This window comes from Vombatus ursinus, unplaced genomic scaffold (genome assembly GCF_900497805.2).
Source record: "Vombatus ursinus unplaced genomic scaffold, bare-nosed wombat genome assembly UNPS02014962.1, whole genome shotgun sequence".
NCBI lineage: Eukaryota > Metazoa > Chordata > Mammalia > Diprotodontia > Vombatidae > Vombatus > Vombatus ursinus.
The window spans coordinates 1,362,435-1,387,500 of NW_020954740.1; the positions used below are offsets into that span (position 1 = coordinate 1,362,435).

The 25,066-nt window shown below is 36.5% G+C and overlaps 1 protein-coding gene across 3 annotated transcripts in view; it reads left to right on the forward strand.

Annotated features, from left to right (window-relative positions):
* Window positions 1–25,066, forward strand: part of POLA1 (DNA polymerase alpha 1, catalytic subunit) — a 330,831-nt gene that overhangs the window by 185,161 nt on the left and 120,604 nt on the right. For all 3 annotated transcript variants that reach the window (XM_027845456.1, XM_027845457.1, XM_027845458.1), the window contains one exon: window positions 13,596–13,712. In XM_027845456.1, the coding sequence (XP_027701257.1) occupies window positions 13,596–13,712 (117 nt within the window). The remainder of the gene's footprint in view (window positions 1–13,595; window positions 13,713–25,066) is intronic.

Sequence of the window (25,066 nt, forward strand, 5' to 3'; positions counted from 1 at the left end):
GAGCCAGTTTCTTAGGGCTTTTCACTCTGCTGTTATTTGTTTTTGGTACCAGGAGGCACATATATTAAATGATACATCATGAATATCACTTACACAAAAGTACAACCTTTGAATAGACTTTTAAAAAGTAAATGGAAAAGCAAAAACTACTCAATGATAAAGGACTAAAAGTATTCTTCATGGAATGTGGGTGAGTTTGTGTTTCCCTAAGATTATCCTACTTAGTCCATGTTCATCTTGATGAGTAGAAAGAAAGGAAAAAGAGCTCTTTTAAAAACCAGTTCATTAATACTTTCCTTCAAAAGTTATGACATACTGCATAACCATTAAGACTCCTCCTCTATAAATAAATCACTGTTTAAGGCCATCTCACAGTGTTTTATGTGATGAACTTTAAATTCACTCGTTCTTGAGATTTTTAATTTTATTTGAAAAAAACGAATATTTAGGAGCTTTAAAAAAAAGTATACACTTAACATTTGAACCTTAATTAACTTGACTATATTTTTGTGATACTTTCCCTGTAAAGTTCACATTTGGATGCCCTGAAACATGTCAGCTCAAAATATTTTTCCATAAATCTTTAGTGGTTGAATGTATTGAAAGCCGTTTGATCAAATTAACTCCTGAGGTTACTGCTTGAGTTGGTATGTCATTTGATGCTTTTTCAACAAACACTTGGAAAAGGTAATAATGAAAATGTTTTCTTATTATCACCATTTAAATGGTAATATAAGCACTTTAGTGAAACATTCACTATCTTAATTCTGTTAGATTCTTTTCCTTGTTGAAATATATATATGTACCTTAGTTGTCACATACATTTTTTACCATTCATGTTGGAAAATTGGGCCTTCATTGCTGTTCTGTTGCATCGACAAGTCACATGAAGCTTCATACAAAAATATATCTTTTATGAAAGGATTTGTAATACAATAGAAATTAATAGAATGTAGAAGGAAAAATGCTTTCTGTTTCCCTTATAAAGTGGAGCCAGGGCCCTTATGAAATCTTGAATTCTTACTATTTGTATTTTGTTAGATCTCTAACATCCACAATACATGACTGGGCTGTATGAGCGCTTTGTGTTTTGTTGACAGTTGACAGACAAAGCAAAATTATTCCTGAAGCAAGGTACTGTGTGCTTAGTTGTGACCTATTATAGCCTAAGAATGTAGCTTGCCTTTGAGTTGGATGAATAGGGAGACCATTTTATAGAATAGACTTGAATATACTATGAGAGGTTTTTAGCTGCCCCTACAGAAAGACATGTCCTCCATTGAACCCTCCCCCCCACCACCCATGTAATTTTCCATATAAAGTCATTTTAAGTATATTTTCCCCAGTTGCTTGCATGGAGACAATTTTAACTGCTCTGGTATTGTCCTACAGTGGTAAAATAAAATTACTGGTAATTGTTGGCTTTCTCTGCACATAGTACATACAGCAGGCTAAGATGGCTTGTGTGTAGCTCTTTAATGTTCCTTAGGTATATCTTCTGGTGCTCAAACCCTGATTGAAAATTAAGATAACAAGGCTTGGGTATTGGTTTTGATGTGAGGCAAAGTAGAACATACTTGCTCATTTATTTTATAATGCACAATTGCTAAGGTTAGAATTTGTCCTCTTGTGGTGCTATTATATGTGTTAAAATGAGGACCACTGTTTGCATCTAACCTATCATAAGGACTTGGGAGTGCTCTCAGCAGGCTGATGGCAGAGCCTGGTCTTTGCACAAATGAGAAGATCAATAAGTTTCAAATATCTTGTATGAAATGACATGCGATGGTACATTTAAAGAGATGTCTTATTTAAAAATCAATTTTAATGACATTTAAAACTCTTATATTGACCTAGAAGATACTTTCCTCTTCTCTGTTTCATTTGATAATTTTGTTAAAAGTATTTTTTGTATTAACTTTGTCCTGTAGTTAGTCTTTATTTATTTATTTATTTTCTGTGCTGTGCTCTTTCATCTCCTGCTTTGGTACCTCTGAGACTTAATAATCACTCTTTGACATGTCAGCATGTTGCTGTGTAGAGGATTTAACTTTAAAAGCAAAATTATGTTCCTGTTAAAACTTCCCCTGGAGACCTTAGGAAATTTTCCCCCTAGTTTTGGGTGCAAATGTGGGTCAGAGAGCAATTTGTTTTTTGATATTTCTGGAAACCCCAAATCACAACATGTCACTCTCTAGCAGCAGCTGTGGGCCCATACTGTGCACAGTGTAAAGGAAGACCCATTTTTACCGGTGATAATTCTGTCATAAGGAAATGTCTCTATAAGGGAACCCCAGAATATTTATAAAGGTTACACTTAAATTAAAAGTGCCTAAAATGACTTTTCCTTTCTTCCTCACAGGGAATGGGATAAATGTACAACATGAAACAGTGACAGAAATGAGTACTACTTCCCCAGAGTTGGCTGTTTTATCTAATGTTGTTGACATTTATAAGTGCCCATAGTACAGAAAAGTAAAGGTTCTGATAACTTGCCCTACTCTTCCCTAAGGACCAGACAGCATTCACTACAAATCTCTGCATAATATCTACATATATGTACTTACATAAAAGTATATTTTTTTTCTATCTTATTGACTAAATTCAAAAGAACCATCTCAATGAATATGCTGCAAGTTTCTTTAGATGTGCTCTTAAATTTTGGATGTTGTATTGTGTTGCAGATAAGAGAAAGTTTGTCAATGATTTTATTTCATGAAGTATGATTAATATTCACAGAATTAACAAAACTGGTCCATTGTATGACCTTAAAACATGGCAGACCTCAACCTTACAAAGAACTGAATGATATAGCTGCTCCTATTCCAGGGAAATCAAAAGTGAAAGAGTCTCCTAACCTTTCCATGGTGTTGCCAACTAATATGTTTGATGTTCCACAGTTCCTCATGACAAAGAATATTGTGTCATGAGCAAACAAACAGACCTTTGAAAACCATTGTCTGATCTATACCTGAACAAGAATGCTTTCTACAGCATACACAGCAAGTTGTCATCTATTTTCATAAAATCTCCAATGAGATGGAAGGTGCTGCTTTCTGAAAACAGCTGATTCCACTTTTGAATAGCTTGGGCTGTGAGGAGGTTTTTCCTAACATCAAGACAGAGTTCTTCCCTCTTTGACTTCTCATTTCTACTTCTACCTTCCGGGGCTATTCAGAACAAGTTTAATCCTTTATCCACTTGATAACCCTTCAGATGCTAGACGATAATCTTGGTGTTGCCTTATGTTTCTTCCCTAGTCTAGAAATCCCCAGCTTCTTTATGCAGTCCTTATATGTCATGATCTCAAGGCTCTTTACCAGCCTGATTATGGATCTTCTCCAGCTTATCAATGTTCTTCCTAAAATGTGGCATCCAGTGTTGAACAAAGTACTTCAGATTTGGGTGTGATCAGGACAGAATTGTGGGACTCTCACTTCCTTGCTCCTGAATATTACACCTTATTAGGTTCCCCATCAAAGTCACACCATTAAAGGAAGAAAGGGCTCTCATCTTTCCTTCCCTTATCCTCCAGTGAGTGCTGAGAGTTACTATCTCACCAGAGAGGCAGCTTGATGTAGTAAGCAAAGAACTTGCCTCAAAGACAGGAAGACCTGAGTTCAAATCCTGCCTCTGACATATGCTGGCTAGGTGACACTAGGGCCCATTACTCTGGCCAACTCTAAGCATAAATCTGCATTGGTAGAGGAAGTTTACTCACTGTGAGTTTCCTATGCTAATGAAATCATAGGTCCAGGCCATATTTCTATCTATAACTTTAAATTATTCTTTTTTTTTATTTAGTGGCATATCTAAGAACAGTTTTGATGAATTAACATGCTTATTTCGTAGCACATTAAGATAGTGCTTTAAGGTTTACAAAATACATTATTCAGGGGCAGCTAGGTGGCGCAGTGGATAGAGCACTGGCCCTGGATTCAGGAGGACCTGAGTTCAAATCAAGCCTCAGACACATAACACTTACTAGTTGTGTGACCCTGGGCAAGTAACTTGACCCCATTGCCTACCCAAAAAAAAAACAAAAACAAACAAACAAAAAAAACAAAATACATTATTCACAGGAGCCCAGAGAGGCAGGTAGTATATTATTACTTTCATTTTAGAATAAGAAACCTGAGCTTCAGAGAGTTTAAATGACTTTCCTTGGGTCATATAGCTACTAAGAATCTGAGCCAGAATTCTGCTTCTAGGTCTCTGTTGACTTATAATACTGATTATATGTTTAATTAAAATGAATAAATAATGATTAGGATCTTTGTCATCCAACTAAGAAATGGTTATGTGCTTTATATTCTAAAATAATTACATTTTTCAGTTTCTTGTTAACCAGTTGGTTAAAGTTGCCTGAGTTCACTCCATGATTTTTCATTGCTGATGTTCTATAATCCTGGGGACTTATTTGGTACTCAGTAAAAGTGAAAGAAGCCTATCATATGAAGACTAATCAAATAACCAATATTAATTGTCTGTGTACTATGCATAAAGCCCTTTGCTAGATAAAATGGGTGGCAGAAAGTTACTGCCCTGTTCAAAGGATAATAATAAAAGGTGGTATGTGGTAAGTGCCATTTAAGTGATCCAATGAAAATTGTCTCCATGTGAGCAACTGGAGAAAATAAGCTTAAAATTACTTTACATGGAAAATTGCATTTTTTGGTGTCTGGAGGGAAGAGGAGTTCAATGGAGATTACTGTTAAAGAAGGTTTTGGGGAGTTGCAAGATGAACTGGGCCTTTACTAATGGGTAGAATTCCAGGCAGAACTGAAGTAGGCAAGGAAACCAAATTGGAAATGCTTTAGTCATATTTGAAAATAGTGAGTAAACTAATATAACTAGAACAGTAGCAACTAGAGTAGTTGGAAAGTTATTTTGTTCAGGATTGTAGAAGGTCTTGAATATATAATATTGAGGTTGAAAGAGGGCTATATCTAAACCACTAGAAATAAGAGAAATGCAAATTAAAATAGCTCCTAGATTTCACCTCATAGCCATTAGATTGACAAAGATGACAAAAGGTGAAAATAGTGTTAGAGGGGCTTTGAGAAGTCAGGCGTGCTAATGTACTTTTGGTGGTTCTGTGAATTAGTAAAACAAACAATTTGGAATCATACTAAAAAGATCACTGAGTTGTACATAACCTGTGACCTAATAATATTGCTACTGGGTATATACTCCCAAGGAGGTCAAAGAAAGCAAAAAATTCAACATATACAAAAGTATTCATAGCAGCACTTTTTGTAGTAGCAAAGAACTAGAAGGAAAGTGGTACCCATCGATTGGTTGATTGAAAAACTGAAAAAATTGTGGTATGTACATAAAATGGAATATTATCATGCTGTAATAAGTAATGAATGTAAAGATTTCAGAGAAACTCAGGAAGACTTGTACGAACTGATGCAAAGCAAAGCAAGTAGAATCAAGAGAACAGTTTACATGATGACCTCAGTAATGTCAAAGAAAGCAATACTGGAAAACTTAAGAACTCTGACCAATAAGTGACCTCAGAAGACTGAGAGTGAAACTTCCTTCCTTCCTCTTAAAAGAAAAATGATGGACTGTAGGTATGAAGTCAGGCATGTTCAGACATAGTGAAGTGATTTTTTTTCTTAACTGTTTATTTGTTAAAAGGAAGTACTATGAGAGTGAGAGGAGTCTTTGGGAAATGACAGATTTTTTTTTAAAAGCATCAAGAAAACATTTAAAAAAAAAAAAAAGGAGCCCTAGACTTGCAGTTAAGTGATTAGTTCCAAACAATTAATATATCTGTGTGATCATGAGCAAGTCAAGTAACCTCTTTGATCATACTAAAGGAGTAATAATTATAATTGTACTGCTTTGCTCTGGGAGTTATGAGGAAAGTTGTGTTGTAGACCTTAAAGTTCTATATGAAAGTGAAATCTTGTTGTCATTTTTTAGTTGTATCTGACTCTCCATAACCCCAGTTGGCGTTTTCTTGGCAGAGTTCCTGGAGTGGTTTGCCATTTTCTTCTCCATCTCATTTTATAGATGAGAAACCGAGGCAAGAGAGTTAAGTGACTTGCCCACGGTTACACAGCTAATAAATGTCTGAGGCCAGATTTGAACTCAGGAAGATGAGTCTTCCTGACTAGACCTGGCACTCTATCCACTGCACCACCTACCTGTAGGCAGTGGGAAAGAATTAAGTTTATGAAAATATGGTGGTATCAAGATGAAATAGTGTTGTGGAAACATTAATCTGGCAATTATGCTTGGAATGAATTAAAGACAGAAGAACTTGAGTGAGGGAGAGCATTTAGAATGCTCTCAGAGTTACTGGATTTTGTGGCAGTGGGAATGAAAAGAATATGGGGACTTCATTGCCTGGTTAGATCCAATGTGAGAAGGATAAACCATTTGTAATGTTTCAAAAGACTAAAAAAAAGTATGAAATTGAGTTTTTCTAGGTAAATATACTCAGAATTAAAGAACTCTGAAATTGCCTTAAATTATGTATAAGACCTATTCTTTGTCCTTGTAGTAAACCTCTTAACTTAATCGTTTCTGACTTGTACGTTTTGTATATACCACTTAGATCAGATAGTTTATTTAGATCCTTGGATTGTCTCTGTATTGGCCTATAACTAGAAGTAAAATTTGCAGCAAGGTTTCCTTGGGTCTGACGCTAAAAGCTTTTACTGTGATAGGTTCAACACTGTGTGGGGGTAAGCAGAGTTCTTCAAATGTAAGTTCTGGCAGGTCCTATCATGCTAAGTTTGAGTATGTGCCTGGGGATGGACCATTTGTCTTTCTCTATCTGTTTTATAAGTAGTTATGTCTAAATTTTCAGGAATGGGTTAATGATATTTAAAACATATGTGAGTAATTTGGTGTCTGCTGTCCTTTCATGAAAAATACAATGGGGATTAGGGATATCTAAAGGTCTACATTCCATACTTGAACAATAAAACACATACATTTTAGGTCTTCATTTGTGCATAGTTGAGTAAAGACTTAGTAGTTAGATAGCATTTATTCTTAAGAAAATAATCAATTTTTTATCCAATTCAGGCCATTAGAATCTTTGCAATAAGCTTTTATTAAAAAAAAAATTCTAAAAATGCTTAGAGAAATTTAAGACCTCTTTTCTTTAAAAAGAAGCAGTAAGTGATACAATGATAACTTTGAAATCAGAAGACTTCTCTAGGAATTCTGACTGGCTAGTTACATTCACTTCCCCCCCCCCCCCATCTGTACAATGAAGGTTAATGCTACAAGATGTATGTGCCTTTGAGCTCTAAATCTGATTCTTGTCTGAGGGTCAGACTGCCTAAATTGGAAGAACTTAATTACATTATCTGTGTCCAAAATTTTTTTTGGGGGTGGGCAATTGGGGTTAAGTGACTTGCCCAGGGTCACACAGCCAGTAAGTATCAGGTGTTTGGTCTGAGGCTGGATTTGAACTCAGATCCTCCTGGCTTCAGGGCTGGTGCTCTATCCATTGCACCACCTAGCTGCCCCTCACAATTCTGAAAAACAAAACAAAACAAAACAAAAATTACATTTATTTGTAGACAGGTTGTGGTCTGCCTTGGTAGACCTTCCCAATAAAGATGGTTGTAGAATTCAACTATTCTAAACATGAGAATATATACACAAATGCAATAAAGTATGTTTAACTTGCAGTAACCAAGAATGCCTCAACTTATAATTTAAAATTTACCCCCCTCCCCTTTTTTTTGTTGCTGTAACCACATGGAAGCCATTTGAATTGAGTCATCAGAAAGACACTTTATCAATCTGAACCAATCAGTATTTGATAGTTCTCGTACAATTATTTTAATGAATTTTTAAGTAGTTGATGTTGAGACAAAAACAGGAGGTGATATTAACTGAAGTTGTGTTAAATTGGAGACTATGTTTTCATTTCTATTTTTTTATTCTATAAAGTGAAAAAGAACCACCAAGTGTAGTCTTTTGATTTGCCCCATTGCAGACTACTAAAATACTGAGTATGTTGGTTACAAATATTGTCATACACTTTTTCACAGTAATGTCTTGGTTTGGTTTAGTCATTTGAGATTAGTCAAATAAGTTACCAGAAGTATAGTTGATAAAATTGAATTTGAACAGCATATATTGAATTTAATTGAAATACATTCTCCTTCAGAAAAGTTTTATTTAAAGCAAATCAAGACCAGAAGCTTAATTATCAAAGCAAAACAAGAGACATAAAGAGCTAAGAGCTTCTAATATATTTTTTTAAATATAGTTCCTATTCACACATTTATCTGCATGTTTAATTTCCATGCATAATAGCCCTAGTTATTGTTGTCATTTGTAAAGCGAGATTAACAGATAGTAAGTACAAACAAACTCAAATAAATACTGAATAGAGAGGTGACAAAGAAGAAAAGAGCTCTTTAATGTTAATTATCACTGGGAGGAAGTCTAGACAAATTACATTACCTGGGCTCTATATGAATTGAAGGGACATTTAGTCAGTAACTTTGTCAAGGATAGAACTAGATGTTTGCTTTTAACACAGGTGATATAACAACTTAAGTGTCTTCCTGGTTGGTAATTCACCATCCTGAGCACTGAAGTTGTAATGCATTAAAAGAAATGTTCCAACAACAACTAACCATAAGTACAGCTTTTTAAAAAATATATTTTAAAGTTGTTGCATTACATGTATATTAATGAATTATTATCTTAAAGTTTGGTAATGGTTTTCAATCTACTTGCCTTTTTTTGGTTCATTTAGCACTGAATGAAAGGAAAGTAGCTTAGGTTGAGTAGTCTGACAATGATAATGGCTTTGTTTAGTCCACTAATAATATAACTCTTTACAAAATCTTTGTGTATATTATCTGATTTGCTCCTCAGAAATCATGTGAGATAACTAATATAAAGTATTCTCTGGAGGTATGGAGGTGATTTGGGTCTGTGATTTAATTAGTGTAAGGAATTTCTGGTGTGAGAACTCCCTATTGTCCTCATTCTACAGGTGAGGAAATTCAGACTCAGAAGTTAAGTGACTTTACTATATGTTACAAAACTAGTAACTGGAAGAATCAGGTTTTGAACTCAGGGCTTTGGGTTCTAAATCAGTTTTCTTTTTATTATGCTAAGCTATGCTTGACCATACATTTAAAAGAGTATTCTTAACATGATGCTTCAGTGGATTTCAGCAGTAGAAGTAAGAATTCTAAAAGAGTGGTGGAGTGATGACATATTCACATTTATCATTTGATATTTTGTTTCTGTTCCACCATTTAATTTTTTCTTTAAATAGCACTATGATGTCCTTGGGGAATGGGGCATTGGTTGTATTGAATACGTACAGAAACTTTGGGGAAGAATTTGAGGCACCTTTTCTATCAGTGAGCTATATTTGAAATATAGTGGTTACAGCTGATCTTAAACCAAGAAAACAGATACTAGGGCTTAGATTAATTAGGTACTTATTCTATTTTGATGCTTTATTGTGGTATATGTTCTAGCTTTGGCAAGGCTTAATCACCCAACAGGAAAGGATTTAGTACAGTCTGCTCTGTGTCAATTATCCAAGGGCCTATATAGCAAAGTTCAGAGCTCCTTGTTACCAGATTGGCTCCAGGGTGCTAGATTTTAACTGTAGTTAGTCAATAAGCATTTGTTACATGCCTGCTATGTGCCAGGCACTGTGCTAAGCACTGGAGATTCAAAAAGAGACAAAAGACAGACCCTAACCTCAAGAGCTCACAATCTTAACTATAGCACCTAGCTGAGTATATGATGTATTACAGGCAATTAATAAATACTTGTTGAATTGAACTGGGAGACAAGTTTTTTTTTTTTTAGATGTAAAGAGGCTGTGATCTAATCTTCATAGAGGCTAGGAAGAGCCCACAGTGATAAAATAATGACTTCTCAAAATATAGAAGAAAAGGTATATATATGTACATTTGACTTAATGAATTATAAATACCAGGGATTGTTTTTTTTCCTTGTTTGTGGTTTTTCAATCTAGTAGATAGTTCTTTGATAACTTTTTTTTTTTAAGATCTATATTTCCCCCTCCCCTAATTCCTTCTCTGAATTCTTAGGGCATGTTTAATCTTTTACACAGCCTGACACTTGATTACAAACCATATTTGTAAATTCTGTACTTCTCCGCCACATCTGTAAGTCTTTCATCCACCTAGTCTGTAATCTCTTCAAAGACAGAGACGATTTTCTCTTGTGTCACTTACAGTGTTATAAGAGATGAAGGGACCCCAGAGGCCTTCTATCTATTCGCTTGTCCAGCTTGTTCCTGCTCAAGCATCAGTCAATGAAGAGGATATATATATATATATGCCAGAGACAAAACAGAAGATAGTTCCTCCTTTGAGGGCTTGCTTTCTATAAGGAGAAACACATTTGTTTAGGTATACGTTTAAGTAGATACAAAGTAAATCAAGTTAAGGGTAAAGACCTTAAGGAGGTGGTGCTTGAGTTTTGATGGAACCTAAAGATACTATGAGGCAGAGGTGGGGAGGTAGTGCATTCCAGGAGTTGTTGAGTTGTTTGGGTTGTATGACCCCATTTTTGTGGTTTTCTTGGCAGGGATATTGGAGTGGTTTGCCATTTCCATCTCCAGCTCATTTTACAAATGAGGAAACTGACACAAAGAGGATTAAGTGACTTGCCCAGGGTCACACAGCTAGTAAGCGTCTAAGGTCAAATTTGAACTCAGGAAGATGAGTTGTTCCTGACTCCAGTCCCAGCACTCTATCTACTATACCACCTAGCTGCCCATTCCAGGTGTAGCCTGTGCAAAGGGACAGAAACAGGAAGTGGGATGTCATATATGAGGGAAAGTATGGGGCCATTCTGGCTAACCTATAGTGTGCATGAGAGGATTAATGTGCAATAAGTCTGGAGAGGAAGACTGACCAGACTGTGAGGAGTTGTATGTCAGAGGAGTTTATATTTGATTCTAGAGTCAATAGAGAATGTTTACTGGAGCATCATGAACAACGGAATGACATTGGCAGCTGTGTGGAGGATGAACTGAAAAAAGCAGAGACAAGAAGCAAGGAGACCAATTAGGAAACCTTTCCACATGGTTTGGGTCAGTGGTGTAAGACTAAAATAGAAACTATATAAGACTCAAGAATAAACTATATTCAAGGATCCCTGTGGACCACATATTGACCTAGAAAACTATATATTAATATTGTTTTCTGTCTACTTTGTTAACTATTTCTCAGTTACATTTTAATCTGGTTCTGGTTGCACTTGTGCCTGTAGGCCACTTGTTTGACATTTCTGGTCTATGTGGCAAGGGCCTGACCTAGGTTGGTCACTGGGAATGGAAAGAAAGATTCAGTTAGAAATATCCTGGAGATGGAAACAACTGATTGGATGTGATGGTGAGAAAATAACAGAATCTGAGGATAAGGGATGCCCTTGACAGAAGCAGTCAGTCAGGAAGGGTAGTGGTTTGGGATGAGAGATAATGAGTTCTAGAGGACCTCCATTTAGAAATGCCCATCAGGCAGGTGTTGTTATGGGTCTGAAGTTGAGGAGAAAGGAGGGTTTCTTCCATGATCTAGGAGTCATGTGCTTAGAAATGACTATTCAGCCTATTAGCGTAGCTCATTCTACTGTGGGTGCCTCTAATTGTTCAGAAGGTTTTCCTTATCTCAGACTTACTGCTAACTTTTTGCCACCACTGTTGCTCCTAGTTCTGTCTTCTAGGCTAAGCAATACAAACCTAATCTCTTTTCTACCTCCCAACCTTTTAAATACTTGAAGGTGGTTATGATGTCCCCTGTATGTCTTCTCTTTAAGGACTGTACATCCCTAGTTCCTTTATCTGATCCCTATTGCAGTGTATTCTAGTCCTTGCCATATCGATCACTTTTTTCTGGACACATTGCAGCTTGTCTCATCTTCCTTAAAATGTAGTGCTTAGAAATGAACTCAGTACTCCAGATATGTTTTTCTTGGTGCAGTTTTGGAGACATTGTATGTGATTCATAGATATTTGCTGAATCCCTAAAAACAAAATCATCAGAATCATGTTGTGACATAGGTACAACAATGAAATATGATATATGAAGCACATTATTCATTTTTATTAACTAAGAATATTTATGACAGAATTAATAGTAGGCAGAGGGCTCTAGAGTAGACTTACCATTGGATGAAGCAGGAATAAGTGACAAATACTTTACCCTCATTTTGTATGTCTCTAAGAGCATGAAGCATTCTGTTCTGAAAGAATGTCAGGCTGTGTGCAATTGAATGGAAAGTTACCCCCTCCCGATTAGTGTTGCTCCCCTCTGGCTGAAGACGTTTTGCTTCCCAATCAGGCAGGGCAAATGATCAATGCGGGAGGGAGTATCTAGTAGTAGAGATTGAGAATGATTGCCCATTCCTGACCAAAGGGAGTCAATCTGAAATCTCTATGTGCTCCTGTGTTTCTCTGCGTTTTTCCCTCCCTTTCCTCTTCCTTTCCTTATATTGCAGTTTAAAAGACAAAAACTATTTAAAATCTTAAAATCTAAATCCATATCCTGAAAATGCAGTATTTTATGAGTGAGATCTAAAAGGGAGAGGCAATAGCTACATATCTGTCCTCCCCAGTTCGCAAACAAAGGGAAGAAGGCAAATAGAATCATTTCTGGAAATGAGTGGCAGATCTAAATGCCTGAAAAAATTAAGAAGTATCTGTATGTGTGTGTGCGCGCACATGCGCGCACACACACACACACACACATATACATACCTTAACTGGGAGAATAAGAATAACAGAGTTTTAAATTGGGAAAGAGATACAAAATAAATACTATTTATCCTTTTTGTTTGTGTTTATCACAGGGTATTGATTTTTTGTTTCATGTGATTAATTTCCCTTGTAAAAATGTTAGCTTTTGACAGTATTCTATATTTTAGGTAACCCAGTTACTTCAGTAGCACTGGAGTATTTAGCATCCTTGTGTGGAAGACTTCTACATATCCACTTTGTATATTTTATGATACTTTTCTTCTGAAAGACTCAAGATTTATATAAAACCTTAAATGCACAGTGCTTAATATTAGAACTATTGAAAGGAAGTAGAGAATTTGAATGTGAAGAATAAGGCTTGGTAAAGAAGGTAAATTTTAAATTAAAATGATTTTAAATCATTTTAATTTAAATGGAAAACTCATTTATAAGTCTTGGGATCACTGGGGCCAGTATCATATCTCCAGGGTCATTCTAAGAAATAATCTAATTAGTTTTAAACAAATGGGAGTGACAAGGCAACTTAATACCTTCCTCAGTGCTTCTTCTACTAAGTGACCTACTAAAGTTATCAGTTTACATGCATATAATGATCTAAATTTTGGTATATGATTTTTTTTTTTAAGAAACAAAATGTAGGTAAGCTAATGTATGTGTTTTTAAATTTTCTATTTCAAATGAACTTGCTTATTAAATGAATAATTGAAGGATACAAAATGCTTCTTTAGTGAAAGTGATATTTTTAGTGACAATTTCAAATTTTTTAATAAAGTTTGGCATAAAATAAATGCATCATCATAATAAATGTTACAGAAATTTTTACTTAAAGTAGATTTTTACATTTTCTCTCCAGGGTTGGTTGATATGTGAGGAACCAACATGTCAGACTAGAACTCGTCGACTTCCCCTTCAGTTCTCCCGCAATGGACCTCTCTGTCAGACATGCACAAAAGCTACCCTCAAACAAGAGGTAGGTTTATAAATTGCCAAACTGCATGTAGGTAGACTATGTGATTTTATGCATCAGGTGACATGACTATGTAAGACACTTTGTAAACTCTGGCGTATTCTGTGCCTTTTAATAGCTCATCTGGCAGAGAGAAAGAGTATGTGTTTACCTGTAGGTTATTGCCTCATTTACCTCTTAGAGGAGTTGCTGACATTTTTGTCTCCTCATGCGATCAGGCCTCACCACCTCTTACCCAGGCTTTTGCAGTCGCCTCCTAATTGATCTTCCTGCCTCTGATTTCTCCTCTCTTTGATCCATCCTTTCCAAGGCTACCAAAGTGATATTCCATAGGACATATATAACCATGTCATTTCCCTGCTCAAGAAACTAGCTGCCCCTTGCCTCAAATGAAATAAAAACTTCTGTTAGGTTTTTAAAGCCCTTCAGAATCCAGCTTCAGCTTTCCAAGTTTATTTCACATATTTCCTTTTACATACTCTCCCAACTGATTTGCTAATCTAACTGACTTGCTTGTTCTACCTTGTATATGAAATTCCTTCTCCTGCCACTGTGTCATTGCATAGGCTGCCTTCTTTGATTAAAAGTCACTCTCTCAAGTTCCACCTCAAAGAATCAATCCTAGATGCCTTCTGAGCCCAGCTCAAGATCCATGTCCTGTGCTGATCCTTTCCTGATTCTCTGCAGGCACACACACACACACACACACACACACACACACACACACTCCACTACCAACTACTATCCTCCCTAGAAGATTACTTTTTTTATATGTTTTGTAATGAATTTCATGAGTACATGTTGGTTTCCCAAAAAAACCCAATGTAAGCTCTTGGAGGATACTGATGACCTTTGTATTCTCAGCACCTAGTACAGTGCTTGGCACTTACTAAAGCATTGAATAAATACTTGTTGAATTGAATTGTTATCATTATTATGCAAACCACGTATCTTCTTGAACTGTGAGAATAAGAAAACTAATTTAGTTTTGATTCAGTGGTAATAGTCTAATACTGAATAGAAATATTTTAGAAAATACATAGCTTTACCTAAAAGTAACTTCCATTTTGTTGGAAATCGTAGATTTTAGTTAATATTTAAAAGAGGAACTGAAATCCAGAACACACATTCATTTAATTCTCCCATGTGTATTTTGGGGTTTTGTGGTGGCATCTCCATAGAATCATAAGTTTAGAGCCAGAAGGGACCTTAGGTGCTTTAAAGTGCAGTCTCTTCATTTTACACATGATAAAACTGAGGCCCAGGGACATTAAATAATGTACCCCATCATATAGTGTCTGTGGCAGGCTCTAACTCCAGGTCTAGTGCTCTGTCTACTGTGCTCTTAGCTGCTCTGTAAACAACTCTAGGTGGTTGGAGACATAAGTAAAATTCATTGGTCTTAACCCCAAATTTAATTGTCCGGTTTTGTTCTTTTTAGAACACAGACCACTCAGCCAGATCCTATGTCCATCACCCAGGACTAAATAAAATTAATGAAAATCTTATCTGCCCTATCTTTGAAGCATTCTCAGATGCCAGCCATGCAATGCTAAGCTTGGCCTACTGAGAGGACTTGTCTTTACACCTAAAAAGATATCCCCTGCTACTGAATTAATTGCTGCCATGGTCCAGCTATGTAATGCATACTTTTCTCACAATGAGCCAGAGCCATCAGTGAACTAGTCAAAATGACATTCCTCAAGAACTAAAATCCTTATAGTCAGTGATCTATAGGTCTGCTAGTAAAAAAGGCAGTGTGTTGGGGGTGGCACTGGTGGTCTGAGCATCCAACAAAATTACAGCCTATTCAGAAATGGCACCAACAATTGAATATAAACCTCTTGTGTTCTGCCCATTTTGTTAAAAGAAGCATCTTGCATCACCAAATTCATAACCTGCAACTTTTGCTGGAGGATGATACTGTGACAATATTTGTTCAGTAGCAGTTAGGACCTAATGGTAAGACAAGCTCGTGCTTTTCAAAAGTGGTATAGCAGATGTCCATTTGGGGAGCTTATAGCTCCAGAAGCCTAGTATAGTCCCTTCTTGGTACTTACCAAAGACTTACTCAGCCTAGGGCTTGGGGACAGAGACTTCCAAAAACTTAGGCTCTACAGGATCCTAAGGACCCACTGGAAATGACCACTTGACAACCTTCTTTAGGTCTTCAAGGGCTGTATAGATTGTTTTAGACTCCATTTGAAAGAAGCAGACTTTGAAGTGACTACATAAATGGAGTCCAACAAAATGCCCATTGGGGATCTGGGTCCTCCAGAGCCTGAGGAATCATTCAGATAAGCTTCTGAGCTGTTGCAAGTATCATTAACTTATTCCAGCTTATTTTGGAATAAGCTGCATTTTCCTTGTCCAGTGTATCCCCCAAAATCTCACTGAGCGTGCTAGATCTTGAGTTTTCTTGGGGTTGATTCCCTATGCGTTGTCTCTTATTTGAGCCACTATCCAATCTGCTACTATGGTCATCCAGCCCAGTAAACATTATATCATCTTCATTATAGGTGGACATCAGTGTCCTCAGGAAGTGAAGCCTCTTTTAGACCTCTACCCACTAAACTATGACAACATGAAGAAGAATTCAAGTGTCCCAGTAGAAGGATAGTGAAGATATCCTTAATTCAGTTCCTCAGTAAAAGCACATTGTTTTTGACTAGTCTCAGCTACAAGAATAGAGAAAAAAGGCACTGATGAAATCAATAACCCCGTGCCACTCACACAGACTGTGGGCTATTTGGTTCATCACCAAGTTAGGACTGGCTATAGCAATTAACAACTTTATTCAGATACAGGCAGTCTACTATTAAGTGACACAGTTACCCGCTTTCTTCACTAGCATCACAGGGTTATTATGAAATGAATTAGTATACAGTAGTACTCCAACCTGGGACCTAATATTAGGTGGTTCCACCAACTCGAGCAGTTTCCATTTATCTCTGCACACAATAACCAGCATAGAAGGCTACCATAAGTGTCTGTCTAAGTCCTGAATCCCAAGAACTCATACTATCCATGTTCACAATATATACCTCTCCTGATTAGCCACCACAACTGAAACTTAAATTAAAGATTTTTCCACCTCCATTTGAGCAAGAATTTCCCCCCACACCTCTGATGGAAACTAGAGTACCTCTGTTGACCTGTGAAGAATTCCCTAGGATAATAGTATCTTCATGGTTGCTGTCTAAAACCTCCTTCTATATTTGATGGCCCTCCCTTTTCCAAACCAAAATGACTCAGACATATAACCTCCATCTTTCAATTAGAACAGCCAGAGCTGCTAGAGAATATTGGCCTTTCTTCTTAAGAGGACTTATCCCAACAGGTCTTCAAATCTGTAAAAAAAGTATGTGTTATTTGCAAAATGATCAGATGGGGTAGGGGCCTTCAATGATATCCTCAGTTTGGGCCAGACAGAAGGACCTTTGCTGGCTCCAGCATAGCTATCTTGACATAATTTTACTTATGTCTACGTGGGCTAACTATCAAACACCTCATCAACTGTATGTTTCAAGAATCATAACCAAAACTTTTTATAGGAGAGAGTATTTTCACCTTCAGACCACTTATTGTGGTAATGGGCATGGTGCCTCCTCTGCCAATTTGGATGGTTAGTTACATTTGCCTGAACAGATACTGGGACCATCTAATGTCCCCATCAAACTTTACAATTCTTGGTTAAATTAAACTGAAGCACTATCCTCTGCCACCTCTGCATTCATTGCAGCACTTGGTAATACTATGTCAGGAAGGCAGCACTTCTTCCTGCATTATGATGGAAGTTCTGTTAAAGCCTCTGACTCAGTTCCCCATAGACTGGGCCTTTTATGCCTGGGATAGCAAAGTGGCTAAAACTCATTTCCCCTCCTTGAAAAAGGCTAGCTCAATTAAATAGGTGTTCTTCCTACCACAACTGGTGTATGGGTTAGTCTTAGTAACTTTTTTTTAACCTAAAAATGGTTTTATGGTAGATGAATAGGTTTATGACTTACTAGCTATGATAGCAAACTGAATTTCTGTCAAGGAGTTGGCTGATCACAGGAATCGCATCCAAAATTATAGCAGTAAAGTATGTGGTTCAGCAGTCCGGTGGCAAGTATGAGAGGAGTCACCTTAAGAATAAATAGTACTGTGGGACTTTCATCCATAATTCTTATAGATAAATAAATAATTTGAGTACCTCTTACTAAAAAGACAACTAGCCTTGTGATGTAAACCTTCCTGATGTGAGTTGGAAAATGAAGAACTCATTTAAGCATAGACACATTACCTGATGACAGCCTCGGGGTGGGTAGGACTTGTAGCATTATTATCTAACATATCCCCTCTTTTCCAGCTACACATTCATTTCTTTGTGCCACAAACATTTTAGCATGACCTCTTATTTCCCTAAGAACTCTCTCCTCGCCAGGGAAGAACACGGAGTTGATGTGCTAACACAGTCATGGCAAATAAACAGACACTTAAGTGCCCACTGATGATGAATCCTGTTGTTGTTATCTTTAGGCTACATACAAGCCTGAAGGAGATGTGCAGACAAAATGTGATGCAGGTTCTCAGGGAGGAAAGGTTATATTTGTCTAGGATGATAGAAAGCTTCATAAAGCAAATGGCATTTGAGATGGACGTTGAAAATGGTTGAGATTCTAACAGATGGAATTTGCCAACAAGGGCATTCTAAGTAAAGAAAATGGCATGAATTGAATGGTATAGACTTCCCCAAGAACTTTCTCCTTTAGTAGTGGGATACATCCCTGCCTGGCAAGGTACTACACCCAGCCTCCTAACATCTGTTTTCACATGATGGGAGTGGGGAATGAGAAGCGTTTATTAAATGCCTACTGTGCGCTAGGTCCTGTGCTTAGTGCTTCAAAACATTCCTATGAGGTAAGTGCTCTTACTATCCTCCTTTTGCAGTTCAGGAAACTGTTGTAGACGAAGGTTAAGTGACTTGCCCAAGGTCACACATCTAGTAAAGTGTCTAAGGTTGGATTTTAAATGAGGTCTTCATTGTCACCAGTTCCAGTGTTCTATCCACATTATCACTTCGCTGGATCTAAACATGCTGTTTAAATGGATGATTTCTTATTCCTATATCTAATTTATTATATTCATATGCTTTTCTAATGGGAAAAGGTATATATTCATATACTGAGACAGCTAATATAGTAGATGTGCTGGACTTAGAGGCAGGAGCACCTGAGTTCAAACCCTACCTCTGATACTTACTAACTAGTGTGACCATGGACACATCTCTTAATTTCTCTCTGCCTTGGTGTCTTTACCTGGTAAATGAGGAGATTGGACTCAATGACTTGTGGCCTCTTTTAGCTCTGTATACACACACAAAAAGTCAGAATGCTTAGAGATCAAAAAATTGTGGATTACTGTGGGTAGTTCCAAAGGTTCAGTTTGAGCAATGGCAGCATTGTTGAAATAAGTGTGGAGTCTTCCTAAATCCTTACTCTGAAGAGCAACAGGAATTTGGATATGTGATATGTGTGTGTGTGTGTGTGTGTGAAATTTCCTCTTCATGATGGAAATGTGTAGGAACTTTAAAAGAATAATAATAGTTTGTGCTTAGCACATAGTCGTTGCTTAATAAATGTTTATTGATCAATTGATTGATTATTGTGATGTGTAACAACAACAAAAAAAACTACCTTATATGTACAGTGATTTTTGCATCCATTATTTTTTGGGACCCTCAAACAGCCTCACGTGGTTGATAGGACAAGATATTTCTGTTCTTACATTTTTAAAAAACTCAAAATTAATTGACTTGCCCAAAGTCACGTAACTAGTAAGTAATGGAGTAAATCCAGAACTCACAGCTCCCAGTCCAGTTTGGTACATTTTCTACTATACTAAACTACCACATTCCATACTTCATGTAAAATTAGTGCATATTATATTATGCCTGAAGTTTGTACATATTCAGATTTAGCATCAGAAAGTAAAGTGGGCAAAATGCTGATCTATGTTTCTCCATTGTTCTGTTGTGTTGACCTTAGTAAAATCACTGAAGGTTCATAGTGTAGAACTAGAACTTTTTGGCCAATTTATATGATCAGTTATATAATACTGGAGTTACATGTACCCTAATTTAAGTGTATCAACAACCAGTCTTATTAAAGTCCTTCCCACTCCTTGCCTGGACTATTGCAGTACCTTCCTAATTGGTTTCCTTGTCTCAAGACTCTTCTCTTCCCAATCCGTCTGTCACAGAGCTGCCAAACTGATTTTCCTAATGCACAAGTCTGATCATATCACTGCTCTGCCCAAGAAGCTTACGGTGGCTTCCCATTATTACCTTTAGCATATGAACTCCTGTTTGGAATTTAAAGCTCTTCAGGGTCTGAAGCCTAATTTTCCAGCTGATTACACTTTACTCCCCAACACATACTATGCTCTATCTGAATTGACCTGCTGCCTGTTGTGCCCAGTAGCTGTCTTCCATACCTACAGTGCTCATTCCCCTCATCTTCACCTCTCTGGTATCCCTTAAAAATTCATCTTGAGTATCCCTTCTTTAAAAAAGCCTTTCCTGATGTTGTTAGTTTCTCTCCCCATCATGTGTGTTTGTTTTGTATATATCCTATATTTACTTATCTGTGAACATTTGGCATACCCCAGTAGAATGTAACCTCCTTGAGGGCAAGGACTGCATTACTTCTTTTTCATCATGTTTATTTTATAGTTACATAAACCATAAATTCCTAGGGTATTGGTTTAAGATCCTTGCCATTGTATCCAACAAAGTGTGCTTCTCTGAGTGGAGCAGGCTTGATGCTTCAGTGGAACCCAAGTGCTTTTTTCCATTTTTTCCTTTTTCTCCTGATAATATTTGTTCACACACTTTAAGAAGCTATCTCTCAGAGTTTTTCATACGCTCAATATGCACATTAATTCTTGGCTAGAATCTTGCCCTAACCTTTTTGTTGACAACAATGCCCATAGCATGTTGAATAACGTAGACTCTCCCACTCTGGCCATGATAATGTTTGTTGTACACCTGCTGTTGATATCTATAATATCACCTTCTTTATTCATTTACATATCTGTATCCAAAGGAACAACTTCATGTTTGCAGAAAGGCCTAGAAACATATAGTATATCCTCCTCTTTTCTTTTGTGTTGGTCATTTTGGCAAAACCTTGGAGGGGGACAGCTTAGCAAAAAAAATTGCCTAACTTTTTCATTTATATACTCATTGCCTGGTACATGGTCTACACTTAATAAGTGCTTATTGAATGATTGAGATGTATTCATATTTGCAAATAAATGTAAATGTTTCTACCACTCAGAAATGGGTCTAACCCATGCTGTAGTATAAAAGATCCTTGTATTTGGTGTTTTAATGTTTTTATCATTTATATTGTGTGATCTGTGATTTTGACCTGTGATAGATTAAAATAAAAGGCATAGTGAATAATATAATTCAACAGTAGGTATTTCCTTTCAGAAGTAGCCACAGAATTTGAGTTTATAAAGTACTCTAGAAAATACTAGAGGCAATCTAGTCTTACCCATACCTGAACAGAATACCTTCTACAATATTATCAGATAGTCCCTTCCATTTTTGGACCTCTGATTGTTAAGAAATTTTTCGTCATATCATTCCAAAATCTGTCTTTGTAGTTTCTACCCATTGTTGCTTGTTCTGATCCCTGAGGCCAAACAGAATCAAACTAAACAATCTTCTTCATGACAACTCTTCAAATACCTGAAAGCAACTATTATTAATTCTGCTGCCACAACATCTCTTAGATTCATCTCCTTCTGTACTAGCCACCACCCCTGTCTTGTATAGAGCAATTTTTTTAAGTCTAAGAATAGGATTTCACAGTTATTCCCTTTAAATTTCTCCCTGTTAGATTCAATCCATCACTTAGACTGTCAGTATCTTCTTGGATCCCGACATTAGCTATCTTTCCCATCTTTTATGTCATTTGCAAATTTGATAAGCAGCTCACCTATGCCTTCATCTGTCATTGGTAAAAATATTGAATAGCCCAAGGCTAAGGGTAGATCTTAGAGTGCTCATGTAGATTCGATTCAGCCCTGCAACCTGACCAGTGAATACTGTTTTTGTCTAGTCATTGAGCCAGTTCCAGATTCATATCATTCCATCCTTATTTTTTCAGTTTACTTCTTTACCAAGAGCATGATTTATTTTTTGCCGTAATTGTTCTCATCCTTCCCACCAAATTGGGATTTTGCTATGCTTATATTCTAATTGATGAGTACAGGAAGATTACTAAACTCTAGCTATAGAGTGTAGTGATTAGCTACAATCACACCATAACTCATGTGCTAATCCTTTTGTCTGAACCATTACAGAATTTCTTGTTCTTACTGTGTATAAAATGCCATTAAGGGTTACGTCTTTAATTTCAGATTGCATAAATTTCTAAATTTAGTGTTTCAGATTTTAAAAGTCTCTGTAATGTTAGTAATATTTCCATCTGAAAGAGGTACTTCAGCATTCTTGGGATTTACTAAAGAGGTTATCATTCCTTGGTAGTTATGTTAGTCCTTGTCCTTAGAAACCACAAGTTTCTTTGTAATTATCCTTTTAATGTCACTTTCAAGATTGGGCTATTTTTGTTCATGTTTACCAAATGGTCATTTTAAAAACTCATTTTTGATTATATAAAAGGGTTTTTTTGCATAATATTTACCTGACAGTTTATTATGATTTTCTGGCCTTGTGCAAGGGCCCTAAACAGAGGTTCTTGACAAATTCAAGGAGTGATAGAGCACTGTTTAAGAAATACTGCTGAGGTGTTCTTAATATAATGCTTTTCAATTCAATAAAAGTTTAAAACTTTACTGGTTGTTGCTGCCATACAATTAATTATTAATGTATGGACTCAGGACCTAAAATTAGAAGTGGACCAAATGGGAACTAAGTAACTGGCTTCATGAAAATTAGGCAGTGAAATTTATAGGAAGTTTACTACATTTTGTTGCCCTTTTTCCCTTCATAAGTCCCAACAAAGAAAGATCATGGAATAATGAGTGGATGAGAGGGGTAGTGATTAGATTCATGGGACCTTGGTTACTCAGGTCTGAGATGCTTCTGTTGGAGAAAAATTCATTGGGAAAAGAGCTTAATAGGTGTGCAAATAAGGGATAATGGCATATGAAATGTTATGGAAGTATAGTAGAATGAATTAGGTATAAAACACGATGTATCTCCAGGTGGGTTGTGAAAAAATGTATTAGCCCAAAGTATTGCAGAAGAAAGAGTTAGGTAACATGAACCAAATGAGAGAGAACCTTAAAGCCCATGATGTTTTAATCTGGAATGGAGGAGTGAAGCTCTTGTAGAATTCTTAGTAGAGGGAATGAAATAATAAATAGAGATAATTTTTTTTAAGATACAGGTTTTTATTTCAAAGGTTCTTTCTTCCTCCAAGAAATTATAAAACTACCTTCTTGATCTGTATCTGTCATTAAAAAATTTTGCAAATTTCCATTAAACACAAAACTAATAGTCTTTACTGTACATTATGTTGACCTAAAGAGATAATAATCAGACCTTAATCCCTAATACTGATAACAGGGGTTGAGGAGAATGGTGATATGAAATTGACCTTAACCATCACGTCCACCAAAAACAATTCCATCCCTTCTTGCCCTCTTAAGGAAATTTGTTCTTTAACAGTACAGCAATAATTGCATATATTTTCTGGATCATGGTTGCCACTTTCCCACCACTAAATTGAGGTTATTGAGGTTAAATAGTTTCCATAATTCAGAATCCAGACAAGGTCCCAACCCCACTGTGCAGTCCTAAATACACATTTGTTTTCAACTTGGCTATTTGTGATAAAAGACAGGCTTTTAACATTCCCTGTTGGTCCTATGAAACTGTGAAGACTTTAGAGTTGCTGACAAAATGCTTGTTAAACAAGTTGGTTTTTTTTTTTTTTTTAATTAAAGGGAGATGACTATTCTTTTGTAGAATAAATTAGAAAGATACAAAGGAGCCTGTTGTAATCTGTGTCAGGTCTTTAAAGCTTTCAACAACCAAAACTCTGGTTACTGGGAGGATTAGGAAAGGACCTAGAAATATTATGGAGAAACTGTTGGTTGGACTTAGAGTTATTGGTGGACTGAGATATATGGAGTCAAGGATGAAAAGACCTTGATGATTATTCCAGAGTTATGAACTTTTAGGTTGGAACAGAACAAGACATCTAAAGTAATGATCTGGGCTGAGTTCAGGAGACTGGGTTTGCATCTCATAACCTCAATGACCTCTAGCTAGTCTTCTCCTCATCTGTAAAAGGAGCAAGTTGGACCATCTAAAGTCCTTATCAGGTCTAAATTTTAGTGTTCATGTAATTTTAAGCAACTTGGGAAAAAAAGAGAAGAAAAAAATTTTTTTAATTAAGTCTGGTTGCAGTGGGTGTTTTTAGAACTCCTGAAGGTACATAGTCATAGGTTTAAAGCAACAGAGGACCATAGAGATCATCTAGTCAAACACTCTTATTTATTGAAGGCCTAAAGAGGTTAAAGGACTTGGACCTAGGTATTAAGTGGTAGAGCTGGGACTTTGACACAGGCCCTCTGACTCCAAATCCCTTTTTTGCTGCACAGCAATGAAGGCCACTGTTCATTTTCTTAGCCTGTCAGTCTAGGAATCATAGAAAAAGGTTGGCTAGCAGAAGGAGTCCAATTCAGGTAGTTTTTGAGTGTCCACTATGTGCTTAATGGTGCACCAGGTGCTTTGGGAATACACAAAAAGTATAATCATCTTTGTAATTTTATTCTCGTTGGGGAGACATGGTATACACTTGTGAAATAATAATAAACCAATCCAAGACAATATGTGACTGAATGTCAGATGTATGTCAGGAGCTGTGACATAAATAATAGGTGCTATTGAAAGACAGATTAGGGAATTAGGGAGATAGTGTCAGCTGGAGTGGTGTAGAAAAGCTGAGCCTTACAAATTTAGGTCATACCAATGTAAATTTTAGTATATTTTTTAAAAATAATGAGGCCTGTTAGTAGTTTAGAAAATTATTTGCAAAGTTAGGACAATAAGTCATGTTTTTATATAATTTTTACCTAGTACTTTTCAAGAGACCTGAAAACTTCTACAGTAAACCTAGAAAAAAAAATAGGCTTATTTAAAAGAATGACTTCCCATCCTGTGCTCTGACATCTAGCCAAATTGGCCTTCTCTCCATTTGTCGCACACAGCATTCCATCTTACATCACCCTGCCTTTGTACTGGTCATCCCTCAATACCTAGAACAAGCATTTATTAAATGCTTACTCTGTGTAAAGCATTGTGTTCTTCATCTCTGCCTCAAAGGATCTTT